This window comes from Piliocolobus tephrosceles, chromosome 7, assembly GCF_002776525.5.
Source record: "Piliocolobus tephrosceles isolate RC106 chromosome 7, ASM277652v3, whole genome shotgun sequence".
NCBI classification, from domain to species: Eukaryota; Metazoa; Chordata; class Mammalia; order Primates; family Cercopithecidae; genus Piliocolobus; species Piliocolobus tephrosceles.
In genome coordinates, this window is record NC_045440.1 from 147,511,696 (window position 1) to 147,527,564 (window position 15,869).

Genomic DNA, 15,869 nt, shown 5'->3' on the forward strand with positions numbered 1-15,869 from the left:
GTCAGTCCTGCGTTAGCAACCTCTGCTTGCAGAATTGTGTAACAATCAATTAATTTGTCTCTTGTTTCTGCAGCACATAAAATATCATCAGTGTAGTGAATGATATATAACAATCTGAAAATTTGTCTCTAACTGGTTGAAGAGCTTGATCTATGAAAGTCTGACAAATAGTTGGACTATGAAGCATTCCCTGAGGTAACAATTTCCACTGAAACTTGGTGGCTGGTTCTTTATTATTTATGACTGGTATAGTAAAGGCAAATTTTTCACAATCCTGATCTGCCAGAGGAATGGTAAAAAAGCAGTCCTGGCCGGGCGCGGTGGCTCACGCCTGTAATCCCAGCACTTTGGGAGGCCGAGACGGGCGGATCACGAGGTCAGGAGATCGAGACCATCCTGGCTAACACGGTGAAACCCCGTCTCTACTAAAAATACAAAAAAAACTAGCCGGGCGAGGTGGCGGGCGCCTGTAGTCCCAGCTACTCGGGAGGCTGAGGCAGGAGAATGGCATAGACCTGGGAGGCGGAGCTTGCAGTGAGCTGAGATCCGACCACTGCACTCCAGCCTGGGCGACACAGCGAGACTCCGTCTCCAAAAAAAAAAAAAAGCAGTCCTTCAGAGCAATTATAATTAAAGGCCAGTCTTTTGGGATCATGGCCGCAGAGGGCAATCCGGGTTGGACAGGCCCCATGGGTTGAATTACGGCATTTACAGCTCTTAAGTCAGTTAACATACGCCATCTGCTGGGCTTTTTCTGAATTACAAACACAGGAGAATTCCAGGCTGAGACTGAAGGCTCAATGTGTCCCTTTTCTAATTGTTGCTTTGCTAATAAACCAAAGCCTCCAGGTTTTGTTTTTGTAGCGGCCACTGATTTACCCATACTGGTTTCTCTGTTTTCCAAGTTAATGGAATGGGTTTAGGAGGCTCTACAGTGGCCGCCCCTAAAAAGGATGCCCTATTCCTCTTCTTTCTTGATTTTCCTCAGTCTCAATGGGGACTTTAATGCCATTTTCATTTTTTCCTAGTCCCTTTTCTGGTATATATCCCATCTTAGTCATGATTTTTTGACTCGTGGGGCTGTATAATGGAGCTGGCATAATGATTTCTGCACCCCATTGTTGTAATACATCTCGACCCCATAGATTAACAGGAATTGAAGTAATCATTGGCTGAACAGTACTTTCTTGATTATCTGGCCCTAAACAATGTAAATCATTGTACTCTGATACACTTCTGAGGCTGTGCCTATGCCAAGTCCTGTAACAGCCTTTTGTTTAGGCCAATTTTTTGGCCACTGATTTAAAGCAATGACAGAGACATTTGCTCCAGTGTCTACTAACCCTTCAAACTGTTTTCCTTGAATAATGGCCTTACGTCTGCTCTCAGAGACCTGACTTGCCCAATATGCAGCCTTTCCTGCCGGATCAGTGCTTCCAAACCCTCCTGTTCTTTTTATCTCACTGTTTCCAACATTAATATAAGGCAGGAGTAATAATTGAGTGATCCTGTCTCCTGGACTGGCACTCCAAGGAATTAAGGAGCTAATAACCAATTGAATTTCACCTTTATAGTCTGAATCAACCACACCAGTGTGAATTTGAACTTCCTTTAGATTTAGACTTGATCTTCCTAAGATTAGTCCTACAGTCCCCTCAGGCAGTGGGCCGTATACCCCTGCGGGGATTTTTTGTGGGGACTCCCCTGGAAGCAGAGAGACTGCTTGTATAGTACATAAATCTACTGCTGCACTGCCACTTGTGGCGGGGATAATTGCTGTATTGTGGTAACTGGCACATTCCCTGAGGCACTCGTGACATTGGGGGTTGTTGTCCCTGAAAACTCTGAGGAACAAAGGGCTGAACTGGGAATGCCCCAGTTTGTTGGTTTGTTGTGGGGCCTGAGGCTGGCCCCTCCTCTCGTTTCCCGACAGTGGTTGCCCATTTTTATCAAATTTAGAACGTTGATAGCAAATTTAGTTGATATCAAATTTAGACATTGATTAGCCCAATGTTTTCCCTTTTTGTATCTTGGACATAGGCCAGGTGGCTCTTTATCTGTTGTTGTACTAGCTTGAGTAGTATATTTTGTTTATTTGAGACTCGGCAATTCTTTTTTAGATGACCAATTTGACCACAATTATAATATTTTCCCCCAAATGTTCTAACTTGTCCTCCTAAAGCAACTCCTGTGATTGCTTCAGCCATAAGCACAGCTTTATGCATAGCTCCTCCAGTTCCATCACAGGCTTTATATACTCTGAGATTACATCTGACCTTTCCCCTGGGACCTTTCCTTTTAATGGCTTAATGGTTGATTGACAATCAGGATTGGTGTTTTTTATATGCCATCAACACCACTATGACCTTACGGGCATTCTCATCGGTAATTGACTTTTGAGCAGCATCTTGCAGCCTCCCCACAAAATTAGGATAGGGCTCTTTAGAGCCTTGTCTTATTGTATTGAATGAGGGGCCGGCAGTTCCTGGGTCTTGGATTTTCTCCCGGGCCCTAAGGCAGATAGCTCTAACTTGCTCAATGGCTTCATTTTGCATTATTGCTTGTTGATTAGTAGTGCTCCAATTTTGACCTGTTCCTAATAGTTGATCTGCATCTATGTTAACTGGAGGATTGGCAGCCCTATTTCTTCGGACCTGTTCTTGTGCCCCATCAATCCACCAAGTCTTAAATTATAAAAATTGAGAGGGTGAGAGTGATGATTTTTCCAGAATGTCCCAATCATAAGGAATGAGTCTACGTCTATGAGCAATGGAATCTAATAATGTTCTCATGTAAGGAGAGTTGGGTCCATATTGTTTTATCCCTCTTTCATATATTTTAGCATTTTTATAGAAAAGGACTCATATCTGGCCTCAGCTGTGGGAGGCTCTCCCTCTTGGGCCCCTTCTCCAGGTGGTCTTGGTTCTAATATTACTGGGAATTGCCACGCCTCAATATCTCCTTGTTTTCTTGCCTTATCAATAATTTTATGTAATGCATGACCCCGTCCACTAGGCGGTGCTGTAGGATTAAGTCTCCTGGTGGGCGGCTCTGTCTATAGCACCCTGCCCTGTGGCGCTGGAAACATTCCTGGCTGTCCATATGGATTTTCTGGGGGCAGCCGATACTGAAGTTCAGCTGGCGGCCAGTATTGATAGGCTACTGGCGGCTGGGTCTTATTTTCTACCAGCTGATATTGTGGACACTGTGTTTGGATTGGCATTGCCGTGACAGAGACTCTATCTTTTTCGATTTGATCTTCTTTTGAAGTTTGTACTTGTTTAACCTGCATTTGAGGTTGTGATGTTACAGGCATCTGGGCTGCTGAAAGAGGAGTTGACCATCGTGGTTTAGACTCTGATGGCCCCAATAATTCTGGACTTTTTCTTCTAATTTTAATGTTTCAGGATGTATCACCTCCTGTAATTGATTATCGTCAACATTTTGCGTTGACCGAGCCATTACCGGCTCTGCTACACATTTACAATGTGAACTTTCTTTTCCTTTCTGGGATTCTATCCCTGCCTCTTCTTCACAATCTATTACACAGCTTTCAGGGGCATCAGAAACTGAAACGCTATCTTCCTCTGTTTGAAATAGTTCTAAAGCTACTTTAATAATGACTCAATCATTCCATACTGTTAAGTGGGATGATTTTACCCTCCCTATTTGCTTGTTTTAATTCTTTGCCAATTTTTTCCCAGTCTTTTAGATCTAAAGTTCCCTGTTCTAGAAACCATGGGCAGAATTGTTCTATTGTTTGAAATAGCGTAATTAGATCTTTTGTAGAGACTCTAGCTCCCCCTCTTTTTAAAAGAATTTTAATAAAGCTGTGATAAGAGGCATATTTACTTTTAGTTTGCCCCATTGTTACTCTAGGTTATTCTGAGCGCACAAGCTTACCACAAGGCTGACCGTAGATGTACTCAGGAGTGTCTTGTTGACTTGTCCTCAATGACCACACTCAAGCGTACCTTCGCTCTAGAGAAAAGCACCCACGTTGGGCACCAGATGAAGGGGTGGCTTGCCCCTCCACATGTGTGGGCATTTCTCGTCAGGTGGAATGAGAGACTTGAGAAACGAAAGAGACACAGAGACAAAGTACAGAGAAAGGAAAGTGGGCCCAGGGGACCGGTGCTCAGCATACGGAGGACCCGCCCACATCGGTCTCTGAGTTCCCTCAGTATTTATTGATCATGAATCAGTAAATACTGGGATTACAGCATACGTCACCGCACCTGTCTAATGTTTGTATTTTTAGTAGAGACAGGGTTTCACCATGTTGGCCAGTCTGGTCTCAAACTCCTGACCTCAAGTGATCTGCCCACCTTGGCCTTCCAGAGCACTGGGATTATAGGTGTGAGCCACTGTGCCCAGCCCTATTTTATCTTTCATTTTGGATATACTCTCAACTTTAAGTTGTCAAACACTTACTCAATCTTCAGCTATATTCAATCTTCCACTGGTTTTGTTGTGTTGTATTGTATTGTATTGCATTTATTTTGAGACAATGCTTAACTCTGCCCCCAGGTTGCAATGCAGTGGTACCATCTTGGTTCACTGCAACCTCCACCACCTTCCAGGTTCAAACAATTCTCCTGCCTCAGCCTTCCGAGCAGCAGGGATTACAGGCACATGACACTGTGCCTGGCTAATTTCTTGTATTTTTAGTAGAGACAGGGTTTCACCACGTTGGCCAGGCTGGTCTTGAACTCCTGACATCATGATCTGCCCACCTTGGCCTCCCAAAGTGCTGTGATTATAGGCATGAGCCACTGGGCCCAGCTTTCCCATTGGTTTTAAATTCAGCAATCATGATCTCAGTGTTCAATATATCTTTGTTTTTTGATTGCTCCTTTATCATGACGTCTGTTCTTGTTTTATGGATGCAATATTTTCCTGAATTTTCAGAGCATTACTAATTAGAATTCTTTAAAAGTTCTGGCCAGGCATGGTGGCACACACCTGTAATCCAAGCACTTTGGGAGGCCAAGGCAGGCAGATCACTTGAGTTCAAGAGTTCAAGACCAGTCTGGGTAACATGGTGAAACCCCGTCTCAACAAAAGATACAAAAATTGGCTGGCTGCAGTGGCTCACGCCTGTAATCCCAGCACTTTGAGAGGCTGAGGCGGGCAGATCATGAGGTCAAAAGATCGAGACCATCCTGGCCAACATCGTGAAACCCTGTCTCTACTAAAAAAATACAAAAATTAGACCGGGCACAGTGGCTCACACCTGTAATCCCAGTACTTTGGGAGGCCGAGGCGGGCAGATCACGAGGTCAGGAGATCAAGACCATCCTGGCTAACATGGTGAAACCCCGTCCCTACTAAAAAAAAATACAAAAAATTAGCCGGGCATGGTGGTGGGTGCCTGTAGTCCCAGCTACTCAGGAGACTGAGGCAGGAGAATGGCGTGAACCCAGGAGGCGGAGCTTGCAGTGAGCCGAGATTGTGCCACTGCACTCCTGTCTGGGCAACAGAGCGAGACTCTGTCTAAAAAAAAAAAAAATTAGCCGGGCATGGTGGCGAGTGCCTATAATCCCAGCTACTCTGGAGTTTAAGGCAGGAGAATCCGCTTGTACCTGGGAGGCGGAGGTTGCAATGAGCCAAGATCACGCCACTGCACTCCAACCTGATGAAAGAGAGAGGCTCCTTCCTCAATCAATCAATCAATCAATGTTCCTGGCCAGGCGTGGTGGCTTGTAATCCCAGGGAGGCCAAGGTGGGCAGATCTCAAGATCAGGAGATCAAGACCATCCTGGCTAACATGGTGAAACCCTGTCTCTACTAAAAATACAACAACAACAACAACAACAACAACAACAAAATTAGCCAGACGTGCTAGAAGGTGCCTGCAGTCCCAATTACTCGGGAGGCTGAGATGGGAGAATGGTGTGAACCCAGAAGCAGAGCTTGCAGTGAGCCAAGATCGCACCACTGCACCCCAGCCTAGGTGAAAGAGAGACACTCCATCCCTCTAAAAAAAAAAAAAAAAATTCTCTTCTGCTTCACATATTGTGTTACCTCTGTAAATAAGTATATGCCTTTGGTTTACTTAATATCTACTGACTTCATTAGTGACATCAGTTGATCAATTTGGGTGACATCATGGGTTTCCTCAGTATTCAGGAAGGTGTTTTTCTGCAGCAGTTCTCTTTCCTAAACAGAGTTGCCTGTGGGCTCATGGGTGAGTGCCAGAAAGCTGATAGGCTGCAAATAGGGTTGCCAGATAAAATACAGGGTACTCAGTTAAATTCAAATAGAGGATACAGTATTTACTGGTTGTCTGGAATTCAAAATTTACTGTACAGGATACAGTTAAATTTGAATTTCAGACAAACAGGATACAGTTAAATTTGAATTTCAGACAAACAACAAATACTTTTTGGTATCAATGTGTCCCAACTGTTACATGGGTGCCCTCTTTTTAACAGGTTTGAGATATAGTTTAAATACAATCAACCCATTTAAAGTGTACAATTTAAATGTTTTTAGTATGTTCACAGTTATGTAACTACCATCATAATCTAATTTTAGAGTATTTTCAACATCCAAAAAAGAAAGCCCATATCTATTGTCTCAGTCAGTTCAGGTTGCCATAACAAAATACCATAGACTGAGTGGTTTACACAATAGAAATTTATTTATTTTTTATTTTTTTATTTTTGGAGACGGAGTCTCGCTCTGTCTCCCAGGCTGGAGTGCAGTGGCGTGATCTCGGCTCACTGCAAGTTCCACCTCCGGGGTTCATGCCATTCTTCTGCCTCAGCCTTCCATGTCGCTGGGACTACAGGCGCCCGCCACCACGCCCAGCTAATTTTGTTGTATTTTTAGTAGAGACGGGGTTTCACCATGTTGGCCAGGATGGTCTCAAACTCCTGACCTCAGGTGATCTACCCTCCTCGGCCTCCCAAAATGCTGGGGTTACAGGCGTGAGCCACCGCGCCGGGCCTAAGTACTGCTATCTTGAAGGAGGCGGACAGAAACCAAGCAGTCATGGGTGGTGGGTGGGCTGAGTCTCTGTAAGTTGCCCAGGGAAGACAGCTCTGACAAATAATTAGAAGTTGCCAGCCTTGTGTACAGCTGAGGAAAGAGCATTCCAGGCAGAAGAGACAGCAAGTGCAAATATCCGGAGGCCAGGAAGGCCACCAAAGTTGTTTGGTTCCGTGTCCTGAGCTACCAGCCTGGCAGATGGCAGGTGCCCAAAAACTGCTGGAGGGAATCCCCTTCTTTTGCCCTCCCTTCCTCCCCAGTCTGTGTGTCTCTGGAAGGTTGCTGCTCCGCCCACAGTGGAGGACACGTGAAGACCTGGAGTCCTTTCCTGGGGCAGACTCCAATACTGGGAGAAACTCTTCTGCCAGGACCATGGAACTGGGAGGTCCCAGTGTCTTTCTTTCCCAGCTGCTCTGAGAAAATCGGCCAGTGGCAGGTGGAGATGATACGGAGCCACAGCGCAGCAGGGTGGCAGAGAGGGAGAGCGATGGTAGGGTAGACAGTACAAGGCTCCAGAGAGCTCCTGGATGCAGCAGTGCCTGAAGCTGGCACCCTCCAAACCTCTATTTACAAATTTTCTCTTCGTGCAAGTCAGTTTGAGTTGGGTTTGTCACTTGCGACTGAAGACAGCCTGACAAATGCCCCAAAGCTACCCGCTCAGAGATGCCCAGAGGCCTCTCCAAAGCTGCCTCCTCAGGTCCCCACTAGGGCCCTGTGTTGTCCCGTCCCTGGACGGCCCGAGCTTCTCGGTGGCTGTGCCAGCCTGGACAAGAGCAGGCCTTCCTTCCGACAGGCCCGTGACCACTCCTCCATTCAGCCCTTCTCTGACCCGACAGCCTGGTCTAGGAGCCAGGGCGTCGGCCTCAGATCCTCGGGGCCCACGAGAGGCCAGGGCTGGCTGACTAGGTTAGGCGTGGCCAGTGCCCAGTGGGACGCACTGGCCGACCTAGCCGAGACCATACGGAGGTTCCCAGCGAGTGTGGACGCGGGAGGCAGCCAAATCAGGACGGGCCTCGATCCCCCGGGCTCGGGACCTCCAGCGCTCCGTCGCCGACCTCCCCAGCTTCCGGCCAGACACCGAGACCCATAACACCCCGCGCGCGGCCTGGCCCCGCCCCCGCACGCCGTTCCCGCCCCTTGAGCCCAGTGCGCAGCCTCGGATTGGGCGGGGCGGCTTTCGCTCCTCTGGTGGGCGGAGCTGCGGGCCACAGAGCGGACCCTCAAGTGGAGCGTTGGGACCCGTCCGTTGGCAGCCGAGTGTTGCTCGACATGGGGGAGGCCGGGGCTGGCGCTGGTGCGCCAGGAGGGCCGGAGGCAAGCCCGGAGGCGGAGGTGGTGAAGCTACTACCCTTCCTGGCGCCGGGCGCGCGGGCGGACCTGCAGGCGGCCGCGGTGCGGCACGTGCTGGCGTTGACCGGCTCCGGGCCCGGCCGCGCGCTGCTGGCGGGGCAGGAGGCGCTGCTGCAGGCTCTGGTGGAGCTGGCGCCCGCCTCTGCCCCGGCCCGCGACGCCGCCCGCGCGCTCGTGAACTTGGCTGCCGACCCCGGCCTGCACGAGACGTTGCTGGCGGCCGATCCCGGGCTGCCAGCGCGCCTGCTGGGCCGCGCGTTGGACCCGCAGTGGCCCTGGGCCGAGGAGGCGGCCGCCGCGCTGGCCAACCTCAGTCGCGAGCCGGGTCGGTGTGCCGAGCTGATGGCTGCGCTGGCGGCCGCGGAGCCGGCAGACTCGGGCTTGGAGCGGCTGGTGCGGGCGCTGTGCACGCCCGGCTACAACGCCCGCGCGCCCCTGCACTACCTGGCGCCGCTGCTCTCCAACCTCAGCCAACGCCCTGCGGCGAGGGCCTTCCTACTGGACCCCAACAGGTGAAGCCTAGGGCGCCCGCGCGGGCAGGGAGGGGACGAAGTTAACGGGGACAGCCCTGAGTGACCCCTCCCAACAGGTGCGTGGTCCAGCGGCTGCTGCCCCTTACCCAGTACCCCGATTCCTCTGTACGCAGGGGCGGGGTGGTGGGAACGCTGCGGAATTGCTGCTTCGAGCACCGTGAGTGGTGGGTGTGGCGGGGGGGCATCGCCAGGGGTGGGGACTGGACTCCGGACTGCTCTGGACCAGTCTCCATTCCTGTCTTCCTACCCTCACCGTCCCTCAGGATATCACGAGTGGTTGCTTGGACCTGAGGTGGACATTCTCCCCTTTTTGCTCCTGCCCTTGGCTGGGCCTGAGGATTTCTCCGAGGAAGAGATGGAACGTGAGTGGCTAGTGTGGAGCCTCAGACTTGGCCAGAGAGGAGGGAGGTCAGTGGAGGGAGAGAGAGGTGTCCAGGCCACAGGCTCCTGAAACCTTGCAGCAGTGAGTTTGCTGAGCACAGGTGGGACTTACACAGGCAGAGCCTGGCCCAGCTGCCCAGCTCAGGGACACAGTGGGTCCCACGCACTCACTCCTAGGGCTGCCTGCGGACTTACAGTACCTGCCACCAGACAAGCAGCGAGAACCTGATGCAGACATCCGCAAGATGCTCGTTGAAGCCATCATGCTGGTGAGCAGGAGCCCTGCTGCAATAAGCACCATCCCTGACATACACACATGAGCATGCTGACACCTGGGTAACCTCTCCCACCTCCTCAGCTGACAGCCACAGCACCAGGTCGGCAGCAGGTGCGGGACCAGGGAGCCTACCTAATCCTTCGAGAGCTGCACAGCTGGGAGCCAGAGCCCGACGTGCGGGCGGCTTGTGAGAAGCTCATCCAGGTTGGTGCAGGGTTGCAGAGGCTGGGGAAGGGGTGTCTGTAGCTGGCCAGCTGCTCACCTGCCTCCTGTCTGGCAGGTGCTTATTGGGGATGAGCCTGAACGTGGCATGGAAAACCTGCTGGAGGTGCAGGTGCCTGAGGATGTGGAGCAGCAGCTGCAGCAGCTGGATTGCCGGGAGCAGGAGCAGTTGGAGCGGGAGCAGGAGCGGGAGCTGGAGCTGGCGCTGGCCCCAGAGCCATGGGTGGAGAGGACCACACCCACCTGAGGCCCCTGCAGCTGGACACCAGCTCCATGGTCCCCTTTGCCAGGCTTTCTGAGACCAGGCCTTCCTGCAGCTGCCTACAGGCCCCCTGAGTCCCCTTGCTCAGAGACTGTGCCCTGCTGAGAAGCAGAGCTACACTTAGGCTCCAGTAAGAATTGGAGGCACTTCCCAGCTCTGTGCAGTGTTGCTACCACCAAGAATGAAGGTTGCGCACAGCAGTACTGTGGAGCAGGTACCGTGACTCGGCTGCCTGTGCAGAAGGTGGAGGTGGCAGGCAGATAGCCAGGGAGCCATGAGAAGACTTCCTGGGCACAGCATGGGGACTGGGCAGAAAACCACTGCAAGCCCCAAGGAGCCAGCTGAAGCTTCCAAGTCCCCAGGGCACTGCAGGGTCTGGACAGAGGTATAAGTGCTGCTTTGTCAGCCCCACTCCCCGCGGCTCTCAGCTCCCAGTTCTCTGAGACCTGGCCTCAAAGGACTGACCCAGCCATACCTAGATCCTGGGGTCTTTCTAGGACTGTGCCTCCCTGCTTGACCTATGCTCCAGGACCCTGCCCTCAACCCTTGTCAACTCCCTATGTCTTCCTGTTTCCTAGTCTCAGATTGGGTGGGTGCTCTCACTGGCCTCTCTAGCTAGGCCATCTCCCTGGTCAGCTTCCTTGAGCCTGGGCCACTCCTCCCTGGCCTTCCTACCTCTGCCAAGAGCCTCCAGATGTGCCTGCAGCCTGGCCCCTGTCCAAGCCTCTCCCCCAGCCACCCTCTGCCCCTGTGGTAGAGCCCACTATGGGCCCAGGGATCTTACCTGCTTCTCCCTTGGACCTGTGTGCATCCCCCCACCTGCCAGGTCTGTGGCTGCCAAGCCCCATAGGGGCTTGCCACACTCTTCCCTTCCTGAGCCGATCTGACCTCACTGCCCCCTCTTGCACTGGGCTCCTGAGGGCTGGCCCCTTCTCACTGATGGGCCCTTCCGGGCCCCTTGAACCCATGAAGGAGCTTAACTTGTTTTCTTGAGCGTTCACCATGCGTCACTCCACACCCTAAAACTGGAGGCTCGGGTGCCAGGCATCTTCCGCCTCCAGGATCTTCTCTCACCTGCCCCCAATAAAGTTCTGCCACTCATGCAGGCATGTGTGGACCATGTTTTCCCCTGACCAGAGCCCCCGCCTGCCACTGGAGGCCACTTGCCCTCTCAGCACTCAGACATCTGTCCTCTCTTCACAGAATAAATGCTTTATTAGGCCTTGCCCCACCCCCCCACCCTCAGTTTACTGGAGCGCCTCCTGGAGGCGCTCACTCCTAGGCTGGCTGCCACAGCGCTCTAGAGCACCAGCTGGGCAGAACCCACCCCTCTTCTGGGGTGTGCTTCCGGAGGCCTGAGCTCAGGGCCCGCGTTCTCCTTGGGGATGCCCTGCTGTTGGGGGCAGTGCAGCTACAGGACTGGCCATTGGCGCTCTAAGTCTGTACCAGGCTCCAGGTCATCCATGGATGCTGGGAATGGGGACTGCACCTGCTTCTCTGCAAGGGACCACAGTGGCGTCAGGTGGAGTGCAGAGGAACCACGTGCTGCTCAGTTGCTCACCCACAGGGCCACACTACACCTGGCACAGCACTGAGAAAGGGCGTGTTTGCCGCAGGCCAAGGCATGTGTTTGGACGCAGCTGCAGCAGCCCCCAAATCAGGTCCTGGCACTGTGGGCGAGGGCTCATGGCTGCAGCCTCTTCCCACTCCAGCACCCACCCTCACCCCATGCACGTCACTGCCAATGGTGCCAGCAGCTTAGAGGGGTCAGTCCTGTCGCCAGTGGGGAGACTGAGGCATAGAGGGGCAAGGCAGTGTGCCCTGGGCTAGTGCAGAGCTCAGGTTCGCAGCCACAGCCTTTCCTGAATTGCATTTTGAGTCAGGTCCTCCACCAATCCAGCTTCCCCAGAACTTGTCACTGCCGTGCACGGACCAAACGCTTCCTAGCCCAAGCGGGGAGGATGCCAGGTTCGGTCTCTTCCACCATGCAGGACTACCCTCTTGGGAGTCCAGGTCTCCCTCACTGCCGCTCTCTAGGCCTGAGCTAGGTGTGGGAAGGTCATGGGGTGGTGCTTACCTGGGAACAGACCTGGCCAGAAGGTGGGACCGCAGTGCATGAGGTGCAGCATGCAGTGGGGCTGGGGCTCCTTGAATGGCAGCTTCTTACTCACCATGGCATAGAGGATGACACCTCTGGAGACACGAGCTCCTAAGGGTGTGGCCTCTCCCCAGCCCTCCCGTGGGCCCTGGCCACAGGGTTGGGGTGCCTGGGGGTTCTCAGACTCCACAGGTTGCCCTATTGCCTGGGGTCAGGGCTCCCTGGGAGGCACTCACAGGCTCCACAGGTCGGCCTGCTGCCTGCTATACTTGCTGCTCACGAGGATCTCGGGCTGTGTAGACTGGGGAGCCACAGAAAGTGCTGAGCAGTGAGTTCCTGGGCCCCACACGGCCGACGAAGCCAAAATCTGTACCAGGTGCATGGGGAGGGTGGCACTGTGCGTGGGGGTCGGCTGCAGGATGCCAGTCTGCAGGGATGGCTGTGGAGGCTTGCAGGGTTGCATGCAATGTGTGGCCAACAGCGAGTGTGGGTGTGGATGAGGTGGGCCTGGTCTGGGGGCATACGTAGGGGTTAGGCCAGTGGCCTCAGGCCCGTGGGTAAGGGTGGCCTGCAGGCCTGGGAGAGCTGAAGGCAGGGGCCTGGCTGGGACAAGCGTGGGGTGTGGGCCCCTGCAGGTGGAGGCATTCAACCCCGGGCTGGGGGTCAGGGCGGGGGCTGTGGGCTCTCCGGTCAGCCTGAGAAGGCCGTGGTCGTCCAGCAGGATGTTCTTGCACTTCAGGTCCCTGCATGGGAGAGGGGAGGCAGGAGGTAGGGCTGGCTTGGGCTCAAGTGGGCCTCTCTGTGCCTGTGGGCCGACGATAGACCCAGGTGCCGCCCTCTCTGGTAGGCGATGCCCACGCTGTGGTAGTGTGCCATGGCACTGACCAGCTGCCAGAACAGTCCAAGGACTTCCTTCTCCTCCAGCCCTGGGTGGTAGAGGGGGTCCAATGCAGCGTTGATGTGCTCCAGCAGGTCGCCCTGGGCCACCAGCTCCAGCACGAGCTGGCTGCTCTGATAGGTCTCATACAGCTGCACCTGCAGCCCACACACCTGCCATCATCCCGAGGCAGGGCCAAGGGTGTGCTGGAACTGTCAAGGGTACCAGATCCAGGTTCCAGGATGCGGTTGGGCTCCAGCCCTGGGGCGAAAGGGAGGTCCAAGGTGGGGGGCGGGGGCGATAGGCCTGGGGCAGGCAGCTGGCTGGGGAGAGCTGCCCTTGGGGAAGGGGAGGGTGGGGACAGGCTGTGTCCAGGCCTCTGCCCACCACGTTCAGGTGCTTGTAGGTCGTGTTGAGTGACGGAGATCTCACGGGGCAGGAGCTTGCGGGAAAACTCCACCGGGGCCTCGGTTGCGGAGATGATCTTGACAGCTATCTGTAGGGTGGACAGCACTTGCTGTGTGAGACTTGGCCCCTGAGGGGCTGGCTGTGGTAAGGCAGGCCTCTGTCCTTTATACACTTTGCTGGAATCCTCAGGGAGGGATGCTGAGTGAGCAGTGCCCTTGGAGGGCAGCGATGACCTCCCCGCTCCCTCCTGTGCCAAGTACTCTGTGTTCAAGGGGTTTGGGAACAGGGGATGGTCAGCCTGCAGGAGCCCCGGAGAGGCCTCTGGGGAGGAAATGGGACTGGGGAGTCTCAGAGGGAGCTGGAGCAGCTGGATGGTGCCTGAGTGGGTTTGGGACACGGAGGGGCCTGCTGGGGCCAGGCTGGGGGGCACTGGAGCCCCTTGGGGAGGGAGGTAAGCCTGCCTTACCATGGTGTGGCGCTTGCCCTGCAGATCGGAGGACAGCTTGGGGTTGTGGTGCACGCACTCGTGAGTGGCATCGGCCAAGTACACCTTGGAGAAGGCCCCAGAAGCGATCTTCTTGGAGAACAGGTAGCCATTGTCCTTGCCCTCATGTACCTGCTCTGTGAAGGTTCTCTGATCCAGCTTCTGCCTGCTGCTGCCCTTCACGGAGGGCAATGCATGGGAGGGGGTGTGGTGGTCCAGTTTCACCAGTCTTGGGGGGCACAACTGAGGCCTGACTTGTATCAGAGGGCAGGGGCCAGGGTGGTGGGGGGCGCTGGGTGGGAACTGCGTCCCTCTTGAGGCAGCAGCCACGCTTCTGAAGACTTGCTGGGACTGCGGCAGAGGCAGGGAGTGATGGGGCTGCGAGCTCAGGGTGGGGGCTGGCACAGCCCTGGACTGGGCAGGGGGAGGGCTAGCTCGGGGAGAGGAGGGGCAGGTTCTAGAATGGAAAATTCTAGACCTGTACCTGCATTGTGCCCTCGAAGCATACGTCTTCTTGTTTTGGGGACCTGCCCGCTCTGAAGACATCTTGTGGGACCAGTCCTGCCCACATGGGGCCCACTCTCTGTGAGGTGAAAACCCAATTCAAGGGCTACAGCCAGGGTGAGGCCTCTGTGGACCCCTCTTGATGTGGCTGGCCACAGAAAGCCATTAAAGAAATGAGGGTGGGGATTTCTGGGGCATAAAGACAGGAAAAGGGACACATACGTGCCAACCACCATTTCAACTGCACCCCTTCCTCCTTCGAGAGGATACCATGGCCACACTCAGCTGAGCCCTAAGGTGGGCTGAGCCAGAGGAAGGCAGGCAGGAGCCCTGTCTGTCTCCTAGCCTTCTCCACTGGAGCCTGAAGAACCTCCTGCGCAGGCCAGCAGGGTGCAGGAAGCCTCCCACCTGGAGACCTCTGCAGACTTGACCACACACCCCAGGGCAAGCAAGGGCCCCACCCCTGAGCCCACCTCTGATCCTACAGCTCCAAGAGACAGAAGCCAACTTCGCCCCTCCCTTCTGGACCGCAGAGTGCGCTGTGGGCACTATTACTGCCAACGTTTGTGTGCCAGCTGTGTGCTGGGTGCCATTCTGGGCAGTCGCACCAGCTACAACTACCACCTGTAGCAGTCCTGCCCCCATTCACAGAACACATTCAGGTGCCCGGCCCGTGGGGGCAGTTCACATCCAGGATCTCAAGTCCTAACACAACCAAGCAATCCTCGCTTTACAATGATGAAATTAAGGCCCCATGGTGGGGAAGCCCAACCCAAATGTGTCGTCTCTGCTGTGAGCTGGACAGCACAATGGCTGTGAGCCTGGAGGGCAGGGCTGCCTGATGGGCAGCCATCCTGGGAATGTCTGCAAGGGGCCAGTGCTTGGTACAGGCCAGTGAGTCTGGGGAATTGGAGTCTCCGCTACCGAGATCTGTGGGTGCACATGGCATGTTTGCTGCAGAAAAGGCCCTGGAACGGGCTGGCTTGAACTGGAAAAATACACTTTTTCATCCCTTTTGGACCATGAGCTTCTTGAGAGCAAGGCATATGTTTGATATTCCTTTGCTCACCCTCATCCCTTGTTTGGCAAATTGCCTGGGATGCAGGAAATAAGGACAAGATCTGGGTGCAGTGCCTCATGCCTGTAATCCCAGCACTTTGGGTGACCAAGGCAGGAGGATCTCTTGAGTCCAGCAGTTTCAGACCAGCCTGGGTAACATAGTGAGACCTTGTCTCTGCAACAAAACTTAAAAATTAGCCAGACTTGGTGGTGCCCACCTATAGTCCCAGCTATTTGGGAGGCTGAGGCAAGAGGATCACTTGAGCGCAGGAATTTAAGGCTGCTGTGAGCTGTGATCGTGCCACTGCACTCCAGCCTGGGTAACAGTGAGAGGCCTCATTTCAACAATAAAACCTAGCTTGGGCCGAGTGCAGTGGCTCATGCCTGTAATCCCAGAACTTTGGGAAGCCGAGACTGG

General features: G+C 54.1%; 2 protein-coding genes across 2 annotated transcripts; one reads left to right on the forward strand and one right to left on the reverse strand.

The window, feature by feature from the left end:
• The first annotated feature begins 8,154 nt into the window (after positions 1-8,154).
• On the forward strand, positions 8,155-11,126 carry HGH1 (HGH1 homolog). The gene is made up of 6 exons (XM_023188334.3): positions 8,155-8,858; positions 8,936-9,036; positions 9,143-9,241; positions 9,438-9,529; positions 9,619-9,741; positions 9,818-11,126. The coding sequence occupies exons 1-6, from the start codon at positions 8,266-8,268 to the stop codon at positions 10,004-10,006; spliced, it is 1,197 nt and encodes a 398-aa protein (XP_023044102.2). The 5' UTR covers positions 8,155-8,265; the 3' UTR covers positions 10,007-11,126.
• A 306-nt stretch (positions 11,127-11,432) lies between these two features.
• Positions 11,433-15,663, reverse strand: LOC111523586. Its single transcript, XM_023188325.2, is given in 8 exon segments — positions 11,433-11,518; positions 12,099-12,214; positions 12,356-12,514; positions 12,644-12,862; positions 12,937-13,154; positions 13,222-13,416; positions 13,418-13,492; positions 13,871-15,663. Coding segments are annotated over 8 exon segments (1,632 nt in total). The 5' UTR covers positions 14,435-15,663.
• Between the last annotated feature and the right edge of the window lie 206 nt (positions 15,664-15,869).